General features: G+C 34.0%; 4 protein-coding genes across 13 annotated transcripts; 2 read left to right on the top strand and 2 right to left on the bottom strand.

Moving 5' to 3' along the window:
- Positions 1 to 350: 350 nt before the first annotated feature.
- LOC8269982 (putative methylesterase 14, chloroplastic) lies at positions 351 to 4,297 on the top strand. Of its 3 annotated transcripts, none has more exons than XR_007214716.1 (6): positions 351 to 878; positions 1,281 to 1,520; positions 1,614 to 1,757; positions 2,929 to 3,063; positions 3,442 to 3,766; positions 4,127 to 4,297. XR_007214716.1 is itself a non-coding variant. In XM_002510723.4 (5 exons), the coding sequence occupies exons 1-5, from the start codon at positions 630 to 632 to the stop codon at positions 3,712 to 3,714; spliced, it is 1,041 nt and encodes a 346-aa protein (XP_002510769.2). In that variant the 5' UTR covers positions 353 to 629; the 3' UTR covers positions 3,715 to 4,054. The 3 variants fall into 3 exon arrangements, 1 of the variants encoding a protein (XP_002510769.2); XR_007214715.1 differs by lacking the exon at positions 4,127 to 4,297 and adding an exon at positions 3,854 to 4,054; XM_002510723.4 differs by lacking the exon at positions 4,127 to 4,297 and having other exon boundaries at positions 353 to 878; positions 3,442 to 4,054.
- Positions 4,298 to 4,757: 460 nt separating this feature from the next.
- Positions 4,758 to 9,827, bottom strand: LOC8269983 (regulator of nonsense transcripts UPF3). Of its 7 annotated transcripts, none has more exons than XM_048370719.1 (13): positions 9,564 to 9,827; positions 9,341 to 9,447; positions 9,151 to 9,246; positions 8,914 to 9,041; positions 8,726 to 8,833; positions 8,115 to 8,216; positions 7,238 to 7,361; positions 7,079 to 7,134; positions 6,418 to 6,892; positions 6,228 to 6,326; positions 5,940 to 6,061; positions 5,256 to 5,850; positions 4,758 to 5,070 (listed from the first exon to the last, which is right to left on the bottom strand). In XM_048370719.1, exons 1-12 carry the CDS (start codon positions 9,716 to 9,718, stop codon positions 5,812 to 5,814), a joined length of 1,611 nt encoding a protein of 536 aa, XP_048226676.1. In that variant the 5' UTR covers positions 9,719 to 9,827; the 3' UTR covers positions 4,758 to 5,070; positions 5,256 to 5,811. The 7 variants fall into 7 exon arrangements, with proteins under 7 accessions (XP_048226676.1, XP_048226674.1, XP_048226677.1 ...); XM_048370717.1 differs by having other exon boundaries at positions 4,758 to 5,054; XM_048370720.1 differs by having other exon boundaries at positions 4,758 to 5,054; positions 8,115 to 8,213; positions 9,564 to 9,826.
- A 113-nt stretch (positions 9,828 to 9,940) lies between these two features.
- On the top strand, positions 9,941 to 14,612 carry LOC8269984 (immune-associated nucleotide-binding protein 9). Its single transcript, XM_015719625.3, has 6 exons — positions 9,941 to 10,078; positions 10,794 to 11,043; positions 11,131 to 11,408; positions 12,329 to 12,493; positions 12,579 to 12,713; positions 14,217 to 14,612. The coding sequence occupies exons 2-6, from the start codon at positions 10,812 to 10,814 to the stop codon at positions 14,424 to 14,426; spliced, it is 1,020 nt and encodes a 339-aa protein (XP_015575111.1). The 5' UTR covers positions 9,941 to 10,078; positions 10,794 to 10,811; the 3' UTR covers positions 14,427 to 14,612.
- Positions 14,613 to 15,100: 488 nt separating this feature from the next.
- On the bottom strand, positions 15,101 to 20,467 carry LOC8269985 (agamous-like MADS-box protein AGL11). 2 transcript variants are annotated; one of them, XM_015716909.2, is made up of 9 exons: positions 20,307 to 20,467; positions 18,719 to 18,906; positions 17,448 to 17,529; positions 16,763 to 16,824; positions 16,327 to 16,426; positions 16,059 to 16,100; positions 15,927 to 15,968; positions 15,665 to 15,822; positions 15,101 to 15,410 (listed from the first exon to the last, which is right to left on the bottom strand). In XM_015716909.2, the coding sequence occupies exons 2-9, from the start codon at positions 18,898 to 18,900 to the stop codon at positions 15,407 to 15,409; spliced, it is 672 nt and encodes a 223-aa protein (XP_015572395.1). In that variant the 5' UTR covers positions 18,901 to 18,906; positions 20,307 to 20,467; the 3' UTR covers positions 15,101 to 15,406. The 2 variants fall into 2 exon arrangements, with proteins under 2 accessions (XP_015572395.1, XP_015572387.1); XM_015716901.2 differs by lacking the exon at positions 20,307 to 20,467 and adding an exon at positions 19,809 to 20,182.
- Positions 20,468 to 23,169: the final 2,702 nt, after the last annotated feature.

Raw genomic sequence — 23,169 nt, 5'->3', positions numbered from 1 at the left:
TTCATTTATTAAAGTTATTTGATTTAATATGGCAAACTTTATTATAGTATTATTTATATAATGCTAATTAATTTTTGTATTATCATAATTATGTAAAATATGGAATGAAATAGACAAGAGGAGTTTGTATGTGAGGTGTCTGTGGATCATTAATAATCCAAAAAATAAACAAAGCAAATAGCAATCCAAATGGGTAAATGATATTTGGTTTGGGAAAGAAAGAATTTGAATTTGTGAGCGCAAACACAGCAGTAGTAAGTAAAAAGTTGGGGAGTTACAAGATTACTCGTCTTGAATGAGGAGAAGAAAAGCGTTGAAAAACAATGATAAATAGTAAATAAATAAATAGAAAAAAGAGGAGCAGCAATTACAGTTGGAAGTCTTCTTCGTCCTCTCTCTCTATTATTTTTCGCATTGCATTTATTATCAACTCATCCTCCTCCTAATTTCATCTACTACTTACTACTCTCTCTCTACTAAAGACAAAAACTTTATACAGAAGAAGAAGAGAAAAGAAAAACCCCTTTTCACTCCAATTCACATCAATCTTCTTTATTCCAGTTGAATAAATTACAAATTGCACAATGTCACTTAGCTTCACCTCATCATTTTCTTCTTCTTGAGGAATAATGGGAAATCGCTTCATTTGCATGACCAAGAAGGATGCCGGAGACAATCAGGGATCCAGAAGCAAACGATTGGGTAGGTCGCAGCGAAAGCTGTTGGCTGATGAAGACTTACTCCACAGGCAAGCTCTCTCTATGGCTCTTCATCAGCATCAATTGTCTCAGAGATTTGAAGGATCCATGTCTAGACGGATTGGCTCCACCACCTCCCGTAAACGCAACCTTTCTGACCCTTTCTCTAATGGAAAACAGGTTCCTCCTTTTTCATCCCCCCCGCAATAAAAAGATAAATTTCTTTTACTTTGGATCTGTCTCCATGATGCTTTTGATTCTCTCTCTATACATATTTTTGAAACCCAATTTCATGTAAAATGAAAAGACTGCGTGCCCCATTCTACTCATAATAATAATAATAATAATACTACTACTAATGGCCAATTAAATTTTATCACAATCATCATCATCATTATTATTGTAAAAGAACTTTCTTTCTTTCTTTATTTTTTTAGTAAAAAGCTCATCACGAAAAAGGCAACATTATTCCTCTCTTTTTAGATTCTCTTTTCTGGCTTCCTTCCTGATTGGCATGTGTAGCCAGTAGCGACTGTATCCTTTCCTTTTAATTGAACTGTTATATATATTCTGATCCCACAGGTACCTGACTTTGCGGAAAATATCAAGTTTAAAAAGTTTATTCTCGTTCATGGAGAAGGCTTTGGAGCATGGTGTTGGTATAAAACAGTTGCTCTGTTGGAAGAAGCTGGATTGCTTCCCACTGCCTTAGATCTAACAGGATCTGGCATTCATCTCACGGATACTAATTCCGTTACTACGTTGGCAGACTACTCTCAACCTTTGATTAATTATTTGGAAAATCTTCCTGAGGACGAAAAGGTTGTGGGGACACAAACACACACACAGACACTAATGCGGTGCTATCTTTATACCTCTCTCTCCAAAACTTCTTGATTCATACTTGTCATGCAGGTTATATTGGTCGGTCATAGTACTGGGGGTGCATGCATTTCTCTTGCACTGGAACATTTCCCACAGAAGATCTCTAAAGCTATTTTTTTATGTGCTACTATGGTGTCCGATGGTCAAAGGCCTTTTGATGTTTTTGCTGAAGAGGTATGCTATCTTCACTTTCTTGCTAACTTCTTTATACAAATATCTTATCTGCTAACTAAACTTACAATTCCATGCCACGCCTCTACTACTACTCTTCATCACCTTTATTACATTCTCTGAATTTTAGTCCATTGCTTCCCAATTGTACATATACTGTATCGAGTTTCTAAAAGCTATTTTTCTTTTCTTTTACTTTTTCATTAAGAATGCATATGTAACTTCCATTTTTCTGGTGGCTTATGCAATTTTCTGCTGTTAAATTCGAGATCCTAAGATTTCAATTTAATGTATAACGTAGATGTTTGATGCTTCCAACATTATTATATGGCGAATCATCTAAACCTACTTGGTTAAAAAAAAATAAAGGTCTTGAATTTTCTGTGCTAAAGAAGTAAAGTGAAGTTTCCTACTTAACGCATTCAATACAGAGAGATACACGGATTATAATTTATTCCATCTGCTAGTCATGACAGCATGACATTTGAGAGAGAGAGCAAGTGGATTCAGTCCTTACTAGCAAGTTGATTTTCATAACTGAAAAGGACGAACCTGCCAAGTAGTCGTTTTAAAATCTTTATCAGGAATATCAAGTAAGATGTGCATTTCTACACCAAATAAATAGAAAGCCCTTGGAGATTTGGCTTGGTTTAAGCACAGGGTCCATAAAACTACTTGACACTTTTGAGTCTTGAAATATTTTTGCAAAAAGAGATTAAAATCTTTCCAGACAGTATTATTGGTTACTTAGCGCTCTTTGATGATTAGGACTGTCTTTGCTCCTAGTAAAGTAGCTGCCAGCCTCAACTTAAGCCCCTTATTTATAGGAACTTTCTTCAGTAACCTTTCTTCGGAGTTTTTCTTGCCTTGTGTGATTCCTCCTCACTCGTACATGCTTATGAAGATTCCCAGGTGTTGTGTATGGATCCTACATATGAGCATGTGTCTCCCAGCTGATTCTCCATCCACTTCTCCAGATATTTACTGGACTTCATGATCTAATTTCAAATAGTCACCAAGCTAGTGCTAGTGGGTTTTCTAAAATATTTTCCAAATATTCTGGATTCTTGACTAGTTAGTGGTTGCATTGCGCATCTTATTAGAATGTGTCAAAATTTCTGAATCATTTCTATTGGTGAATCTTCTAGCTGATGCGATTCTATCAAATTTGCAGCTTGGATCTGCTGAACGTTTCATGCAAGAATCAGAGTTTTTGATATATGGGAACGGTAAAGACAAGGCTCCGACAGGATTTATGTTTGAGAAACAGCAAATGAAAGGTTTATATTTCAATCAATCAACAACAAAGGTATGCTAGCTGATGACATTATCCAAAATCTATTGATTTCTGTAATCTGTTTACTTTCCATAACAAGAAAGCAGGCCTTTATTTGAAACTATCAGGTAAAAGTGTATCAGCTTCAAAAAGATTTGAAGAAAAAATAAAGTTTGACCTTCTTACCTCATCTTATATCTTATAGCAGTTAGATTAACTGGCTTTCTCCTTAACCCTTGAGGTCACAGGGAGAGGGAGACAAAAAATAAGTATAGTTAAGGTTATCTATTATATCCACCAGAGTGGTAATTCTTTGAGTCTAATGGAGTCAGAATATGGCTCTATAATCTCTTCATTAGATGCTTCTACTATTGCTAATAAAACTCAAACTAGAATTTTGGTGCTTCCCAGGATGTTGCTTTGGCCATGGTTTGTATGAGACCCATCCCTTTGGGTCCTGTGATGGAGAAGTTGTCATTATCCCCTGAAAAATATGGAACTGGTAGGCGGTTCTTCATCCAAACGTTGGATGATCATGCTCTTTCACCGGATGTCCAAGAAAAATTAGTGCGGGAAAATCCACCAGAAGGAGTCTTCAAGATTAAAGGAAGTGATCACTGCCCGTTCTTTTCTAAACCACAATCGCTGCACAAAATATTGCTGGAAATTGCCCAAATTCCCTAAATTTTAAATTTTGGAACAAAAACTCTGCATTGTCTTTCTCACAAGGCAACAGGTATGACATACATAGCTTTTACAATGTGATAAACCACTATTGTATAACACTGTACCATTTCCAATAGTTTTTTTTCTTATATTTAAGTGTGGGTATAGATGGAGAACCGCTATCAGGATATGATGGGTTTGATGTACCGAAGAAAAAAAAAAAGATTAATGTGGTTGAGGAGATTGTACCTCATTGTACGATATGCTACTAATTTTGTCAATTGAGCAGATATAAGCGCACTTGACGAATTGCTTTATTGATTTTAGTGGTAAAATGTGGAGGTGGGTTTTATATGAATGGAGTGAGTGAGTTCATCATCATAGGTGGCTTTGGTCGTGTATACTTTTACTGGTGAGTATTCTTTGACAGGTGAAGAAATGGATGGTATTATGCTTAAAACTGAAAGAAAGAAGAACCAAGTATTGGAGCTTTTTCGTCACAATTTTATAATGGAGAAAATGAAATTATCTCCCACCTTTCACTTTCATTGAATATTAGGTGCTGAAACTAGATGAATATAAAGGAAGGAAATTGCTATTAGTATTATTATTATTTTATTTTTTTCAAGTCTCTTTTGCTAAAGTGAATCTCCCTCCAGTCTTGAAGCTTTATTTGGGTTTGGGAAGAATTAAATGTAAAATGAAAAAGAATAGTAATGGAATAAAGATCAAATGCAAGATGAAGAAGCAATTCTTGCAATATGCTCATACCCAAGGCTCTTATTAGCTTTGTAGTTAATGATCCTTGCAAAGTAAGGAGATGAACCTGCCTAAACTGTTTGTTAAATTTTTTACCAAGGTGAAGACTGATGCATTTTGGTCTAAAGTTGGAGGATCCTGTGTAAGTTTACTGATGCTACCATTTAAAATTCATATTTGAAAATACAAATCTTTGCCCCCAAGTGCAACATTACTAAAATCAAGTCATTTCCTTGTTAAGAAGAGGATGCGAATAATATCACCTGCTCTTTTGATACAATTTGGGTACTCGACCTGCTCGCTGAATAAATCATATTATCATAGTACTAAACCTTAGAAGATACAGACGGAGCATAGATAATCAAATTGCAGATATGATATCCCCCAAGTACACAATAAAAGAAAAATAACATACAACAAGGTATGTCCTCAACACAGGAAAAGAACAATTATCAAGTTATACTCTCATTGAAGCGGGGCCTTGAAAATTGAAATAGGCAAGTCAATCAACCTTCTGTATTCTTCCATGAACCGATCCCAATGCTCAAACTTGCACCTTGTAGTTATAAGCGCAAGATTTCTACAGTTGCACCTGTGACCTACCATCAACAGACACTGAACTCAAATTACTAATAACTGAATCTCAGAAATGATCTTGGAGTCTATCTAAATGCAGAAGTTGAAGTATAATCCTGGAAGAATGGTACAATATCAACAACTGAACTGCCTGAAGGACGTACAGAGACAAATCAACTATAGGATCATTCCACTATTTAAGTTTACCAGAGCTAGAATCTTACTGGTGAGAAAAGATTAGGTTGCTTTTGTCCTCCAATATTTGCCAAGAAAGAAACAGATCTCACAGGCTCATTGAATTGCAGCAGTCTTCTGGCCCTTATTAGGGTATTGAATATGCTTTCTCGCCAAGCTCAGAGATGACATATCTACAAGTAGGTATCGATCTTATGGGTAGTGCAGAAATACTGATACTCCTCCATAAGTTTCTTTCTTGCCAAGGTCGGAGGTGACAGGTTCACAAGTAGGTATTAATCTGAAGATTTCTGGTATTAATTATGATCAAAATATTCACAGATAGTTTTGCCTTCAATTGTTTTCTTTCCACAAGCATGTGCACAGTAGACACAAGTGGGGTTAACTTTCATCGCATTTTGAGTGTCAATTCAAGAATGTTCATGTACACAAAAGAACATGCACATGAAGACTTCATGTTAGCCTCACTTAAATAAATAGTTTGTCTGATTTAACAAATTTACACAATTATTCTGTTCAAATCTAAAACATAAATGCATAGGTATCTTTTTGAACAGCAGCTTTAGGGTCACCAGTATAATTATTCTATGAACCTGAAGCTGATTTCTGAACCCACACTTGTTTCTGCAACCACAAAAAGGAACACTTCAACCAATTGATATAAGAAAAGGGATAACAAAGTTAGTGATCCTCAAAAAAGAAAAATTTCGGACCTTTTGGACACCATAGCCACTGGCACCTCCTCTTTTAGAAGATTTATGCTCGGATGCAATCCGGGAGCCATCGCCCTTCATTCTCTGGGCTGCCACATTATGACCAAAATGTTTGTGTGATCCTGGATAAACAAAAATTAAATGGAATTAGTAGAAATCAAGCAATGTGTAAACATGGATTAGTGGTCAAAAAGCAATTTTATAAACAGTTCCAGAATTCGTCTGCTCCACACAATTTTCTCTGCCCCAAACAAGAAAAGAAAACAAGGATAGTATGTAAAAGCTAACCGATATCTACAGAAGAACTACTGTTTCTACTTGATCGGCCTGTTGGTTCCACAGTATGGCTCAAATAATGCATGCCACTTTTTGTTTCTCCATCAATAACTAAAAAAATCATAGACAAAAAGTGACTTTGATATTTCCCCCTCAAGAATTGTAAACAGCAAGGACAATGTCATACAGAAGAGAGGAATACCTTTAGAGTTCATCCCACTATGTTGCAGCAAGGTAGACGACAATTTCTCCTCATTGTCACTTTGAACAACAGAATGACAAAGAGGAGCCCACACACCAGGATCTGGTCTATCCTTTATACATTTTTGTTGTTTTGCACTAGCAGAGCCTACACTATACCTGCCCTTCGTCAAGAACTTGCTATTATTCCTTTTTGTATCACCATCATAAATAGGTCCAGATGGCTCACTACCAGGCACATGACCATTAATAGCCACTTGCTTATTCATAGGCCGGGGCCATTTCTTGCCATGCTCCACTATTAAGTTTTGAGTCTCGTGCCTATGCTGTGTGGCATTCAAAGATTGACTTTGATGTGTTTCATTATTTAACAGGATGCTCTTTATTATCATTTCACTAGCCCTAAGTCTCTGACTTCTTTTAGGAGCAGTAGAAACAGGTGAATCTCCAGGTTGTTGCAACATTCCTCCAGAGACCTATGCAATAAATTACATCACTGCTTGCATCAGAAAAGATGCAACCACATTCCGTGAAATCTATAAGCATTGTTATGATGCGGGTTTAAAATGTGAAGAAGTGTATAAATCTCAGTGGCATAGCAGATAATGAAAATCATCCATGTAATAGCAAGGGGTAAAGAAAGAAGAGAAAAAAGATCTTACAGCAGAGATTTCACAATTTTTCCCTATGAGCGACAAGATATTTTTCTTTCCAGAATCTGCAGTTAAAGTAACTCTTGAAACCCAACTTTCAACACTGGAGACTGCATAAGGGAAAGATAAACACAGCAGATTGATGTGCAAGTGAACCAAAATGCATACCAGATCGAATTTCTGATGAAACTTTTCTACTTAAAGTAGCATGTTCATCCCGTTGCCTAGAATCCATGATACTAGTGGACTTGTCCTTCTGATTTGAATTTTTTCTGCTGTTCTTTAGGATATACTGTCAATCAAATAATAAACTGCAATCAAACATTAATCCTGAGCTGGCATGGAATGTAAGTGTAGTTTGGCTGATGCACATTAGACAATATAAAAATCCATTTAATGGTAAAGAAGCTAGCAATAATCCATCTGGAAGAACCAATGCTCAAAGAAAAGTTTCAAATTCCTGCAAGAGAAGGGAAGGGGGAGGGATAGAGAGGAATTTCCAAGAAAAGAGTAACTGTAGTACAAGAATATCAATATGCCCCAGGCAAATAGAGAGGCACCGTGCCGCACCGATATTATGCATCATGGAAACTTGACATTGAATTCTCTCAACCATTTGGCAAGAGTGAAGTAATACCCTATTGATTGTCAAGAGCTACAAATGCTTGAAAGCCATAATTACAATGAAAACATGTTCCGGTCTACATATCGAGATTTCTTAAAGTATGTAGATCTCATGTAAATAAACTATTGTAAATCAGACAGTAACAGACCATCAGAATACTCAATTGCAATGAAGAAAGAAGTGCACAATTCCAACAGGTTGCTAAGTATCTCAATTGAAAAGTGGTTGGTGGCCAGTACTGTGAAAATAATAACTTGCATAAGAGCTTCATTATTACAGACAACAGCTGTGCTCAAACATAACGTACGGTAATCCACCGCACAACTTCTACATTATATTTTCGCAGAATCTGAGCATATAAAAGATGAGTGCTATTAGTTTTGCTCGAAAGAACAATACAGAAATAAGTATGGAAAATACCTTTTTCTTCTCAGCGCCTCGTTTGTTAGCACTTGAACCAGGCTTAATCACAGATGCTGATCCAGCTCTTTTGCTACCCTTGACAGCAACTAACGAACCCTGCTATAATCAGAAATCAAATTACTTATTCAATTGATGCAGTTACTAGTTGACGTGAATACTTGAAGCCTGTGCTACCATTCCAAGAAAATTTTATGATACAGTAGACTGTATAATTAGGACTGCAGCATATCTTCTTCGACATTCATCAAGCATGTTCCAAATTTCTTCATCTATTATCTCATTGATTCCATGATCTAATTTATTGACAGTCCAAACAGGACCGTGAACCACAAGCAAAAGACTAACGTCAACTATAAGGCAACCTAATTGCAGCTGTTGAAATACTTCTGACAGTTAAAGAAATATACTTCAAATAATGAATGCCAAAATGCACAAACATTGATTACGGAATATTGCTAAATCCTGCCCATATCAAAAGCTTATAGTATTAGTTTTCTTTAAAAAAAAATCAATAGACAAAAAGCTAGGAACTGGAAAAATTCTCCATGGGCTTTACTGCATATTCCTGTCCTCCTACATGGAAAAGAAGAAAAGAAAATGATAGACACCTGGTTTCCATCCTCAGCAGCTCGTTTCTGACGAACAAACTCCATTAGAGGTGTAGTAATAGGAGGTTCTTTCGCAGCACCTGGGAGAGTGTGAAAGTGGAACAAAAACTTTGATGGTATGAGATGAAACTGTAAGGTATAAAAGCCTTGATGGTTGACAATGGTGAAATAATGGAAAAGACTAGTACATGTATATATAGTGAAAATATTAACAGACCAGATTGTGCTGCATCCTCTATTTGGAATTGAACTGAGGCACTAGGGAGATTGTCCACCGGTTTTGCAATAAGTTTGAGGAATTCTAAATAATCAGGATCTAGTTTTAAAAAGGAATAATAATTAACAAAGAGGCAACAGTTAGCAATAAAAGAAGTTGCTTCACCATTCCAAAAAAGAAAAAGGAGAAGACCGGGAGGAAATGATACCAGTGTAAATGGTCCCTTCACGACCATCCTTTACAGGAGAAGGCTTGGGAACACGTTGGGAAGGGGCATACTCGACGATGGCCTTGAACTGAGCACCTTGAATGACAGTATGATTTCAGAATTTAATTTATTATTTAATTAAATGCCTGGGTAGGAAATAAAGAAGAGGAGTAGACAAGGAGTTGTATACCATTGTCATCGACAAACAGATGACCATGGAATAAGTGCGCAAACTGTCCGGCATCTGCAGGGCTCTTGAATTCTATGTAAGCCCGAGAATATCTATGATTCTTATGACTGCATTTGCGAAGTTGGTTGCAAGAGGGGAATCCGGAAGCATTAAAATCATCAGAGTAAACTCTTAAGCGGAATAAAATTGAATAGAGGAAAAAAAAGAAGAAGGAGAAACGTACCTGGAGTTTGGAGGGCGGAAGCAGAACCAATTAAAAGAAAGAAGGAGAAGATGATGGAATTGGGAGAAGAGGTGAGATTGAGAGAGCGACGGGGGCAAATGTCTTATCACCACTTTCCTTCTCCTTTCTTCTTCCTCCTTCTCCTTCCTTTTCATTTCCTTCTCAATCTCTCTCCGTGCTTTTTTTGTTTGTTTGTTTGATTGGATAATTCACCAATTTTTTGATTCTTTTTCTTTCTTTGTCTACAGCATGTATGTATGTATATATTTCTATTTTTCTAATTTGAGATTTTTAATTTTGTTACTATTTAAGCCAGACTCAATTTCAAAAAAAAAAAAAAAAACTAAAATAGCTCATAATATAATAGGGTAATAGGAGAATTTGTAAAGTAGTGACCGCACAAGATCAAATCCGGATTATCCTCCTCAACAAGCATTTTAATTGAAGTGAACCTCTCTTTCTTCCGTGTCTCTCTCACAAACCAATAAAGCAAAGCTCAGGTCTCAGCACCCAAAGTAAGAATCCGATTTCTTTAATTTATTGCTTTCTCATCCAAGACTACTGTTCGCTTCTCTTTATCAATTCCCTTTCGTTTCCAGAAAAATTACCAACTACTACTTCTACTACTACTATCCTTCTTCTTTAAAAAGAAATAGAAATTCTCAGAGTACAGTTTGGTTTTCTTTTTAAATTATTTGAAACTAGATGCAGCTCGAGCGCCTGTGAGATATTATGTGATTTGTTAGACTGGTTTTGGTCGACTTCTTTATATTTTATAATTTTCTTTTTCAATAACCAGGATTATGATGATAATTATTAAGTAGCCTCCTTAATCCCAATTCCTAGGCATGATCTATATAGGATCCTTGTGCTTTGAGACTAGATTTGTTTTACTGTTCAAAATACACTGTGCCCACCAACCCCACATATATCTTCTATGCAATGCTTTGAAGCTCTTTTTGCTACTTCTTTTGTGCTTCAATCTCCCCATGAATCCCTTTTATTTATATTCAGATAAATGCCTCTTCTGCATTCCAAGGATAGGTTTCAACTGCTTTGGACTCGTAAGGGTGTAGCTCAGTCAAATTTCATTGTCTTTCTTATCAAATGCAAGACTTCTTTCTTGGCTGTTCGTTGCCAGCAGCATGATTTTTTTTTGCTGCTTTTTTATTTGCAAAATTCAATGTCTTTTTCCGACAAGTGTCGAAACATGTTATGCTTTCTTTGCAGGTAGTCTGATCTGGCATTATGGGTGGAAGTGCAATAGATGATGATTGGGAGCTTACTTCACCATCCAATGGGGTTCGCACTGTGGTTTTAGTTGGCCGTACAGGCAATGGCAAAAGTGCAACTGGCAACAGCCTTCTTGGAAGGAAGGCCTTCAAATCAAGGGCTAGCTCATCTGGTGTTACCAGTACTTGTGAATTGCAGCAAACTGTTATTACAGATGGTCAAGTTATCAATGTCGTTGATACTCCTGGTATAAACTAGATAACTTGGTTTTATGTTGTTAACCTACTTGTTCGTGGCTTGCCTTTCATCTTCATTATTAATGTGATACATGCAGGACTCTTTGACTTTTCTGCTGAATCTGAGTTTGTTGGCAAAGAAATTGTCAAATGTATTAATATGGCAAAGGATGGGATCCATGCAGTCCTTGTAGTCTTCTCAGTTAGAACACGTTTTTCACAAGAAGAAGAAGCTGCGCTTCGTAGCTTACAGACTCTGTTTGGAAGTAAGATATTTGATTACATGATTGTAGTATTTACTGGAGGAGATGAACTTGAAGATAATGATGAAACGTTAGAGGATTATCTAGGTCGTGAATGTCCTCAGCCTCTACAGGTTACTTTTGAACTATAGCACCACATTGTGATTGCCAAGTTTTTTCCTTTTTTTTTTCTTTCAATCATTTTTTGAGATTTAATACCTGATCCGCAGAATAAGCTATTTAAATTCACATTAAGAATGTTCTTTCTTCTGTATGCTGCACTTTGATATAGGTGTTAGCTGTATGTATAACTTATCAGTCAGTTAGAGGTAAAAGTTTGGATATATTTCTTTCTCTTCCTCTCTAGATAGTGACGTGATTTGAATGGTTGAAAATGATAAATAAAAATTTGGTTTAAACATTAGAGATGTGTTAAGGGCATTGACAACTTATGAATAAGTCTTTGCATGATGAAGAACCCATTGATGTTTTGAAAAGTATAAATTAAAAATACTAGGAATATTGGTATTTGCTAGTAAACTTTTGTAATTTGCATTTTGTTATCAAAAGTCTTCAGGGATTGTCTTCTTCTCCTTTTCATTTCGTTCTTTGACATGGTATTTGTATTCTGGTTCTCATTTTAGGTGAAATTTTGCTAAAACTTTTTATGGAGCAGAAAAAATTTTCTACGTGCTGCAGCTTTATGGCCCTTTAGTTCTTTTTGCTTGTAGTTGTCGTTCTTGGTGATTATCGATATTCTCGAGTAGAAAGAGGTTTCTGATCTCTATGACTCCTGCAATTTGAATGCTGGGCTATTGGCAAATCTAACTATTTCGAACTTATCAACTTAGTTAATCTTGCAATTAGAAAAGGGTTACTTCTAAACTCAACAGATACTGTCTTATGATTTAAGTTGGAGACAGTTTTTTGATTGGATAGGAGATCTCTAAAATGAGTGCCCACCTAGTTTGTATGATTAGCTAACGTATTAGCGTGTTTAAACTTAATCTCATTACTGTTAACACAGAACAATTCACAATCAGTTCTTTCACAGGAAATTCTCACTCTTTGCAAGAACCGGCTCGTGCTTTTTGACAACAAGACAAAAGATGAATTTAAGAGAGCTGAACAGGTTCATCAGCTTCTCTCCCTTGTAAATCTGGTCATAGCAGAGAATGGTGGACAACCATACACAGATGAGTTATTTGTTGAGTTGAAGGCAAGTACATCTATAGTATATGCCAATCTTATCGAACTTCCGAGTAAAATGTTTTTTTTCATGATGTTGACATTTGATTTGGCAGAAAGGGGCGATAAAACTCCGTGATCAACAAGAAGAGGTTGATTCCTTGAAAGGTTATTCTAAAGGGGAAATATTGGAGCTGAAGGAGCAGATGCATAGGTCATATGAGGAACAATTGAAACGAATAACTGAGATGGTATTCCATCTGTCCCTTATTCTTAGAGATTTTTCATGTGTGCTTCTGTTTGTGTCTGGAAATTTGAGGATTTTTAATATATTGTTACCTGAAGCAAGGTAGCAAATTTTATTGTCTGACATGATGTGCCCCAGTAAAATTGACTTAGGAGGGTGTATTCAATTTAAACTTTTAAAGACTTTTATATTGTTTAAAAGTCATGGTGTATTCAATAGTAACTTCAAAAGAGTTTGTATAAGTCATAAGGTATTCAATATTGACTTTTAAAGAGTTTTAAAAAGTCTATAAAATTTAGGGGGTATTCAATTACAACTTTTATAAAGTTTTTAAAGTAAGCTAGTATTCATAAAATTATGAGCTCTAAAAGTTATTAAAAATTCATCAACTCTTTAAAAGTAATTCATTTAAAAAAAGCCTATAAAAGTCTTTAAAAGTCTTAATTAAATACACCCTCCTTAGTTTATTCTTTTAGAAACCATTAACTTCTATTTTGAGTCCCAGGTTAGGCTCTTCAATTCAGAAACTGAAACAAACCAGATTGTGCAGAATCTTATTCAACTGCAACTCCCAACATGTATTGTCTAGAAAGATGAATAAATTGCAGTAGGATAGTACTTTATATCACTACCATTGCTCTTTTTATGCGACATGGCTTACAGCTTAAACTTTGATTTGGAGCTTGATAGTTTCTTCTTAAAACATCTATTTGGGATATTATAGATATCACTTATAGACTACATGTATTCTCATGCCAATGCTCAATTAGTGTTCATCTTTTTGTATATCTTATCTCCCTAGTGTCTAGACATACAGATGCCAAGGAATTGTTAGAAATGTTAACCATGTATATATTACATTTAAGTCTTTAACAATTTTCCAGCATAGGTAGATCCGCGCATGTGATATTAGTTGATGCTTTCATGCTCAATGAATCTTTACTTTTGACTTTCTAGGCTATATATGTCCTTTTACTATTTTGTTTATATCTTATAAATTCAGCCATTTCTACCTTCTCTTATAATGTCTTGACTTTATGCGAATGGCTTTATCCTCTAAATAGCTTGAGTCAAATATTTCCCCTCGAATTATTTTATTTATTGTAATATGGGCTTGTTTTGCCTTTCAATCTCTATTTATCAATTTTTGGTTGCAATGGGTTTATTCTTGGCTATTTATCCTCTTTCTCTTGTGTAATATCAGTTGAGAAATCACCAAACTGATGCCCTTAACTTAAAGTATCTATTTGACAGGAATACTTCTTCATGTTTTATGCATTATATGAAATTATCATCAGCTTGTATAGTTAAAGTTTTCCAATTCTGAACTGAGGATACAATTGCAAATATGGGATTGCAAGGGTACTTTTGTTTTCTTCCCTTCCCTTTATCATCTTGATTCACTGGCAGTATGGAAACTAATTTCATGGTACTCATGCCAAAAGCTTCATTTGTATCCCGTTGCGATAGATATCATTCAAGATTGGAATTCCCTGTTTGGCTGTAGGTTGAGTTAAAACTTAGAGAGACAACAAACAGGCTTGAGCAGCAGTTGGCGGAGGAGCAAGCTGCCCGATTAAAAGCAGAAGAGAAAGCACAATTAGCTCAAATGAAGTCAAATGATGAAATCCGCCAGCTTAGAGAGAACTTAGAAAGAGCTCAAAAGGAGACGCAGGAACTCCGGAGGCAGGCTGAAAGTCGGTGCAACATTCTATGATGTTTCTTTTTTTTTGCTAACTAAGGTGAAAGTTGTCTAAGTATATTGTTTGGTTTGGAGTCTCTTTTCTTTTATCAAGTTTCTTTTACTGGTAAGGATTGAGATATCTTATGTATGGATAAGACGACTTAAATCATGTATGTATTGTTGGCTTAAGAAAGCAATGTATGGGTTTGCTTTGGTTCAGTCTTTTAAGCTGTTGGAAGTTGGTAACTTTATTTATTATTATTTCTGGCGTAGAAGGAAGGGTACGTTAAGTGCCCATTTGGCACTGTCGGATTTGAGTTTCTAGAGCATCAACTGATTTGATTTACAGTAAGGGGAAATTATCAGACAAGAAAACCATATAAACGTTAAACATGCTCCCTGGCTGGATGTCGGACGCCGCATCCCTTCGTCAAAATTTATTTGTTTTTGTTTTGGGGATTGGTATTGTAGTGATGAAGTCCGAAGGCTTCTTCAATTGTGGCCGAGTTAGCAGTGATGTCCAGCCCATTGCATGCGCCAGTCTAATAGACAATAGTAATACTAATAGATTAGATTTAGAGGTGGTTGACTAACTCTGTCTTTTTACTTTTAAAATGACTGACTGCTTAGCTATAAGAGAAAATGACTCCAAAGATAGAAATATAATATTCACCTTTTATTGATACACAAATTAATTGAACTGACAATTAATAAAACTAACTAGCATAATCACTGGTCTTGAACAGTGAGTCGGTGATTAAGCTAGTTATAGTTCTTTTTTTATTAGTAATAATAATTACTGCATAATCCAAATACAGACAAAATATCCATGCAAATGTTTTTAACTAAATAAAGAACACAAACCAGTTCCATTGGCCATGTAACAGGGAGCTGGCACACATACTTATAACAGTAAAGTTTTGGTATCTTTATTTTGTGAAATTACATAATTAGCGGATGCGCATCACCTTCACCTTCACCTTCACCTTGCTCAATGTCTTCTCCAACTAAGTTTACCTGCATGCACGAATTAGTGCAATAAGTTCATGTCCATAAAGATTATTGGTGTACACATCTGTAATATACATATTCAGGTAAGGTTAAATAAGATCTTTCTTTAAGAACTAAAGTTTCATGTTATTATACTACTAAAGTAATAAACATACAGGTAGTTTTTTCGTTTTATTAAAAATTGACAGAAGTGAGTAACTCATTCGGATATGGTTTTGCTACGTATGCACGCATAAGAAAAGAAATGGAAAAGAGAGTACCCAAGATGGAGAATCTTCTTGTCGCTAGGGTGAGAATATGCAGCTCCACCCTCAATCATATGTGAACCAAAGAAATTGCGAGAGGTTAATGCCTGGATTGCATTCAGCTCCGCCCCAGTCACCATGTTTGCTTGCTGAAGTCTTTCGATTTCTGCTATCTGGAGTTTTTAACAAGTTATTATTAATGAATACTATTTCTTTCGCAAATGTGAGCTGGTGTGGTGGTATATATTTTATTAATTCTGGGTATTTGGATTAATACCTTGGTTCGCAGACAGACACTTTCATTTTCCAGCTCAATCTCCTGAAAAATGATATGAAGTTACATTAATTATATATACTGTTCACAGAAGACACACACACACACATATAAATAAATCAATGGAGAAATCACCCTTTTCTGCAAGTACTCAATTTCAGCCAGCAGCAATTCATGCTGTTGCAAAAGATAAGTAACAGAAAGGTCAACATTTAATACCTCATATATACAAGCCTGACTCATCATTAATCAAACAACATTAAAGTAACGGGTCCATATTTATGGCTGATTATGAAACCTAAGAAAGCAAGTAACAAAATTAAGTAGAAATGATCGAGCTGCATGGCACATTTTAACCAAATTAAAATTATCAGTATATATATAGTCACTAATAGCTCGTTACCTTCTTTGATCTGATTCTAGTAATGCCTCGCTCGAGCCTATTTTCCAGCTGCTTTAGCTCCTTCACAGTCAAGGAACTCAAGGAGTCCCCCATTAGATGCCTACAAGCAAACAGCAAACTCATATACGATAATTATGATCACGTACACGATTAATTTGCATTTGCTAGATCAGAGGGTGCTCTCCAAATGACGCAAATATATATAACCTCATCTCACCGGCCTTGCTGAGAGAGAGTCATGCGTAATCAGTTACGTATATGCTATGCTTATATGTGTTATGATCGTCAATTTTTTAGGTTATTAAAAGTAAAAGGAGGGAGAACAATTTGGTTAATTATATTATATTAGTCTGCATTAGTTCAGGGTTCTCTTGTCTTGTCCTGAGTGTCATCAGTATACATCTAATAGTAATTAAGGAGAAAGGTGGTGGTTTACCTGTTAGAATTCTGTAGCATCTGAATTTGTTGCCGGAGCTTTGCTGATTCTTGCTGATAATACTTCATTCAAAGCCACCATTCCCATATTATTAATATTGGAAAAGCTTCTTAGTCACAACTAATAATTAATAACTCGGTATGCATTAATCATATTCGTTAACACATAATTAAGAAGTTGTCTTTTGCTATTCATAGAGAAACTAGATTTGTATACTAAATTAAGATTCAATGTCATATTAAATATTTTAGTTCGGTCCGATTCGATTTAAAATCTCTAGATTAAATAATTGTATTTCCTTTTTGCCATATTACTTTCTTAGTCCTAATTTTATCTCAATAAATGTTGTTCCATTCCTTTCACATATATATATATTTTTTCTAAGATATTCTTCTCTATTTGCATTTTGGATATTTTCTGTCCTCATTATAGTTTATTTTTTATCTTTGTTCCCTATATATATGTATAATTCCATCAGATTTTGACAATTTTCTAAACGAAATATCATCGCCACCGCCAGATATGGTTGACAAAAGTTATCTTTCCACTTCCAATACTTATAAACCCAATAGCTATAATAAGAATTTGAGCAGAGTTTAATCGATTATTGACTCAATTATAAAATTAACCTACAAAATGTAAAATGCTTTTTCATTTTCAGAGCTAAATACTAACAATAATTTACCTGGGCATTAATTTCTGTGATGGAACTAGTATTTGAACTGTCCGAACAGGCCTTCTTGTATCTCTCAATTGTTGATTTTATACTGCAATCCGAAATATAATTAAATTGCAATATTAGATTTTAAATTATACAATTTATAAATAACTTGTGAAAATTCTTTCTTTTGGGGACTCATGATTTATATATACAAATTGCAAGTTTAATAAACTAAATAAAAGCTTATGTCTAAGTACTTGGTTAGTGGTTACCCTCTCTAATTTGTAGATTAAAAAAATGATTACAGTGCATATTGTCATGATGATGAGTTCACCCTTTTCTATGTCATGTTTTTCTTGACTTTGGTAGAAAAAGAAAAAGAAAAAGGGAACACCAAAAATACCCTTTTTATATTAAAAAGAAGAAGAAGAAGAAGAAGAAGAAGAAGAAGAAGAAGAAGAAGAAGAAGAAGAAGAAGAAGAAGAAGAAGAAGAGATAAACGATTATAATATGAAATAGTAATCTATTCAACAAAAAAAAAAAAGAAGTGAAGGAAAAAAAAACAACAAGAACAAGTACATGATGAAAGTCAAAACATGCATCCTGCAGCTCAAAAGAGCATTGAAAATGAAACATATCTCCTATGAAATCCAATTGGTGATGAGTTGCTGACACTAAAATGGAGAAACCCTAGCAGAAAGCAGGGTGTACTTTTGGGCTTTACTGGACTATCAGTTGAGGGTAAGGAGAGGAACAGAAAGAAATTAAGGACCATAAGGCAGTGCTGGAGTATTGGAAAAGTGAGGGCTGTAGATTTGATTCGGCTAATGGGAAATAAGTTTGAAAGCTGAAAATGGAAGCCACAAGACCCATGAAACTGGGATCTATTAAACAACGAAAGAGGTAAACATCAGAGATGAATTTGCTACAAGAATGGGATGCCTTACTTTTGTTTGAATGTAAAGGACAAACAAAAGGATTATGTAGCAATTCCAAGGCTAAAAAGGGAAAACAGGAGACTGTGCCTGTGAATTTTATAAACTGAAAAACCCGCACTGCGACCTTTTTCCCATTCCCAATTATCCAGAAATGGAAAACCTACACAGTGCAATTATGATCGACAACTAGTAGAACTCCTCAGTTTGCTTATATGTAACATATAAAATAAATAAAAAAAATTAAAATGTATGCATATATGACATAATTCAAACAATTTGGTTAATTAAATTAAATATATATATATACATCATTCACTTTTGCACTCTCAGTCTCAGGTCAGGTAAAAAAATAATTACTTGTTGTTGGAGTACTCATAGAGGCGGCCACGACTGGAGAAGACGATGAGGGCAACCTCAGCATCACAAAGAACTGACAACTCATAAGCTTTCTTCAACAGTCCATTTCTCCTCTTGCAGAAGGTCACTTGGCGATTCGTCGTGTTCTCTATCCTCTTGATCTCGATCTTTCCTCTTCCCATCGCTACCTGCATCCACACATCAGCGCCCCTACTACGTTTACTTACTCACTAATTTTAACCCTAAATATTCAGATATATCACTTGATGGAGAAAATTGAAAGAGATTAACAATAAGGAGCATAATTTATATTTCTAGCAGAAAAAGAAAATACGAAGATATCAGACTTGATTAATTATTGTTTGCCTTAGTTAATTTCAGCTCGCGGAAGTTTCATTTGACCTATTATTTATATATGCTGAATGAGAGTCTGTCTGCAGATCTATACATGAAGTAGAAGCTGCTATTTTCTCTTTCTCTTTTTTGCTGGTTTTTATTTCATCTTCTTCTTTATTATTATTATTACTATTATTATTATTTTATTTCCATAGCAATGAGTTTAGGGTTTACAGAAATATCTCCAAGGTCATGATTATAAGAAGAAAATGAAAGGAGATCAGATCTGCATAAAGATGAATATAGAAAGCCCAGGAATAGGATATATTTTCTGAAAATATCAACAAGGAGAAAGAGGGAGAGGGAGAGAGAGAGAATGAAAGAAAGAAAAAGAAAAAGAAAAAGAAAAAGAATAAGAAAGAAGGGAGATGGTGAAGAATGAGTTAAGTTGAAAAGAGACGTAGAAAGAAGGAAAGATGTGAGCCAACAGACGTCAATGGATAAGAAGAATGAGAAGGGGGTACAAATCATATGATCATCTGATGAGAAGAAACAGATCAGAATCTAGCACAAGGCGGACAAGATTTTGGCAGCAAATCTAGTATTAATAATGGGCGCATGACCCATTTCCTGTGACTTTGTCTCTCCTTTTATGTCTGTCTTCTTCAACATGTTTGTCTACGTAAACCCATCCATGTCTAACTCATAGATCAGCTCGAGGTGACTTGAAAGATATAACATGAAAAATACCTACCTCTGAACTGAAGATCATACGTAAAATTTTTTTTTAAAAAAAAGGGTTCTAAGACAACAAATTCTTGTTTCTACTAATTCTTTTCTTGTTTTCCCTTCTCAGTATAAATGTATTGGTAGAAATTAAGAACTGAAAAGCAAGAAAATCAGCTAAAGAATTAAAGAAAGTTTTGAAACAGGCATGAAATGAAAGAAAAAGAAAAGGGAAAGAAATCCGAAAAAAGAAAGAAAAAGAAACATGTAGGTTGTAAATTGAGAAAATGGATCTAGGGGGGATGGGCACTGCCAAATTAAGAAGAAGTGGAGAAAGAGTAAAGACATGTTCATCCAATCCAGGGTAAAGAAGAAGAAGAAGAAGAAGATTCTCTTTGAGTGAAACACTTATAGGATAAATATTTTTGTGGTTATTTTAAAAAAAGAAAGCAGGCAGGCTGTGATATATGCACAAATAAAAAGAAAAGATATTTTTTTCTTTAAGATGAAAGAGATGAGGACAGACCTGGGCTTAATTTGGTCGCACTCCGGCCACTTCAGCTTTCGGAAAATTTTTAGAATCCCAAAGAAGCCGAAGTGCTTAGACTTCACTCTCTTTGCCCTATTTATAGAGGGGGTTTCTTTGTTTGCGTATGTTTATGAGAAAAAAGAAATGAGGATTTAATTAGTATTATCATATCATGGCTTCTTTCTTTCTTATTCTTATGAATCCACTTTAGTTTTCCTTAGAGTAAGAGAGAGAAAGTCTGATGAGGAAAGGGACCTGAGGCTTTGTTGTTTTGCCAAAATCCCACCCATGAAGTTGTTGTTTTAGCTAAAATAAACAGCTTTGCAGGTCCAAATTCGCTCCATTTTCTGCAATTTTTGTTTCGCTCTTTCCAAATTACACCTCTTTCTTCTTCTTCTTTTTCCTCTGACTATTATGCCCTTCTATCTTCTAATTTATTTCTGCTGCAATCTTTTAAGACCTATCCATCTTCATCTGACACTGTATGTGAATGTGATGAACCTAAAGTTCTCTCTTCTGTTGAAATTACAGTTTGACCTATTAGGGTTTTTGTGCCTTCCACCTATATTTGCACTGCTGCTGCTGGGATATTCTACAAAATCACGATTTCTATGCTTCCTTTGTAAAACAAACATATTTTCTTCACAGAGTTACTCAATGAAAAATAATCTTCTGCTCTAAAACGGAAACAAAGAAGAAAAGACTAATCAATTTTGCAAGAAAATTATGACTTTCTTTATGTCAAAGCTAAACAAATATATACTATATACAATCACCGGCTAGAATAATTATACCAATGATCATTTAATTTATACTAAATTTTATTTTTATCACATAACTTTTATTTGTTTCATTAAAGTCATTTAACTTTAAGTTGAGCAATAAATTGACCACGTGTTTAAAATATGATAATTTACTCATAAAAAAAATAAAATCTCCTAAATCTACAATATAGAATCTTTAATAATATAAAATGAAATTCCTAATTTTATAGCTTTGAAGCGAAGCATTCAATCTCAATTTTTAAAAACCAATTTCAATGGACTAGCATTGTAGAAAACTAGGAAAAATACTCTCATATAATGTAAGTTCTACATACTCGTTATTTTATAATTAACATTCAGATTTAATTAATTTAGTGGTTAGACACTCGTTTAATATTGAAGTTTTTGCATCAAATAAGAACTAATCGTACATCCTCAAATAAACATGTGAACATGTAAGAAACATAAAGGAAATGATAGCTTAGATACAAACAATTACAAAAATATTATTAATTTAATGGTTAGACACTCTTCCATTTTTAATTTTTCACTTCCTTTCTTTCTTATTTATTGTTATTTTTTTGGAAATAATATATTGATAAAAATAATTAATTGAAAGAAGAAAATATTATTGTAATAATAAATAAATAAAAAGAGAAGAAAATGAAAAAAAAAAACTACAACCAAAATTTATTATCAAAACCTAGAGGATTTTTGAAGTCTAAAATTGTGTTTGATTTTAAATAAATTTAATAGTTTGGTTAAATGGTTTAATGACTAGGATAGTGACTTGTCAATTTTTTAAAACACGTGTTAATATAATATTGAATGCTTTAGACAACTTATTATTGTAACGAATTAAATCACTAGATTTTAGATAAGTGACTAATTTGTTACCCAACTTAAAGTTAAATAACTAAAATGAAAAAAAAAATTGACTAAATTGAAACTTAGTGTAAAGTGACCATTGGTATAATTATCCCTTCACCTACCAATCATTGAAGATTTTTTTATAATACCTATTTTAATGTAATTTTTATATTTAATTTTAGATTTTAAATAAAAAATCATAAATTTGATATTTTTAATAGTATTTCTTATTAGGAAAATAAAATATTCCTTAAAAATTTCAAACATCAAAAGAATAATTCTTAAGTTGATTTTTCGTATTATACTACACAAATAAATAAACTTTTTAAAAACTATGTTTCTTCAAAACCATTTTATATATTTTTAAGAAATAAATTGTTTTCTGCGAAGCTTAAAATAAAATTACAAGGGAAAAAAACAAATACTTTGGCGCAGTTAGTTTTACATATGTCACAAACAATATGGTTTATTTATGCCAAAACTTAAAACACAATGCTTTGGTTAGAGCCCTAATCCTGATTAATAGTGCATCCTTTTTTGCAAAAAAAAAAAAAAAAAGAAATTTACGGTCAAAAGAGTCTTTCTTTGTTTATGTTTTTTTATTGTATATCTTTATATTTTATATTTTTTAATTGAATAATATTATATGGATTTTATAATAATTATTATATTTTAATGGTATAAAAATATATGTTTCAAAAAAATATAAACTATAATATACCAAATGCAGTTAAAGATACAATTGAAATAAAAATAAAAAATATATTTAACTGTAAAAAAAAATACTAAAACGATATTAATAGAATACAGTTGAAAAAATTGTATAAATAAAATGTTTTGAAGAGAAAATCACAAAAATTTTGTTAATAAAATAAAATTGAGCGTGTTTTTGTAGTAGATGTGTCAAATATATAAAGGTAGGGATCCTTTAGATGGTGTAATTTAGCGAGTGGTGGTAAGTGTATAGCAATGGCCCTTCAAGTAAGGCTGGCCCAACTAATGGATAGAGTAGTATGTACAGCGGCTCTTTTCTTTCTATAGAGAGAATGTCTTTGGAGTCTCCAAAATGGTATTGAAATATTAAAAATTTCTTTCTTTAGGAAGTCTTCAAATATTTATAGTAGCGATGGATGAATTAGAATCATTGATGATTACGATATGACTTATATTTAGTATTTTCTGCATGGTGCTTGAACTTATATTACATTTCAACAAGTCAGAGAGAG

This window comes from Ricinus communis, chromosome 2, assembly GCF_019578655.1.
Source record: "Ricinus communis isolate WT05 ecotype wild-type chromosome 2, ASM1957865v1, whole genome shotgun sequence".
In the NCBI taxonomy this organism is placed as follows: Eukaryota; Viridiplantae; Streptophyta; class Magnoliopsida; order Malpighiales; family Euphorbiaceae; genus Ricinus; species Ricinus communis.
The sequence above is the reverse complement of the archived record's forward strand: the minus strand, read 5'-3'. Positions and strand labels throughout refer to the sequence as shown.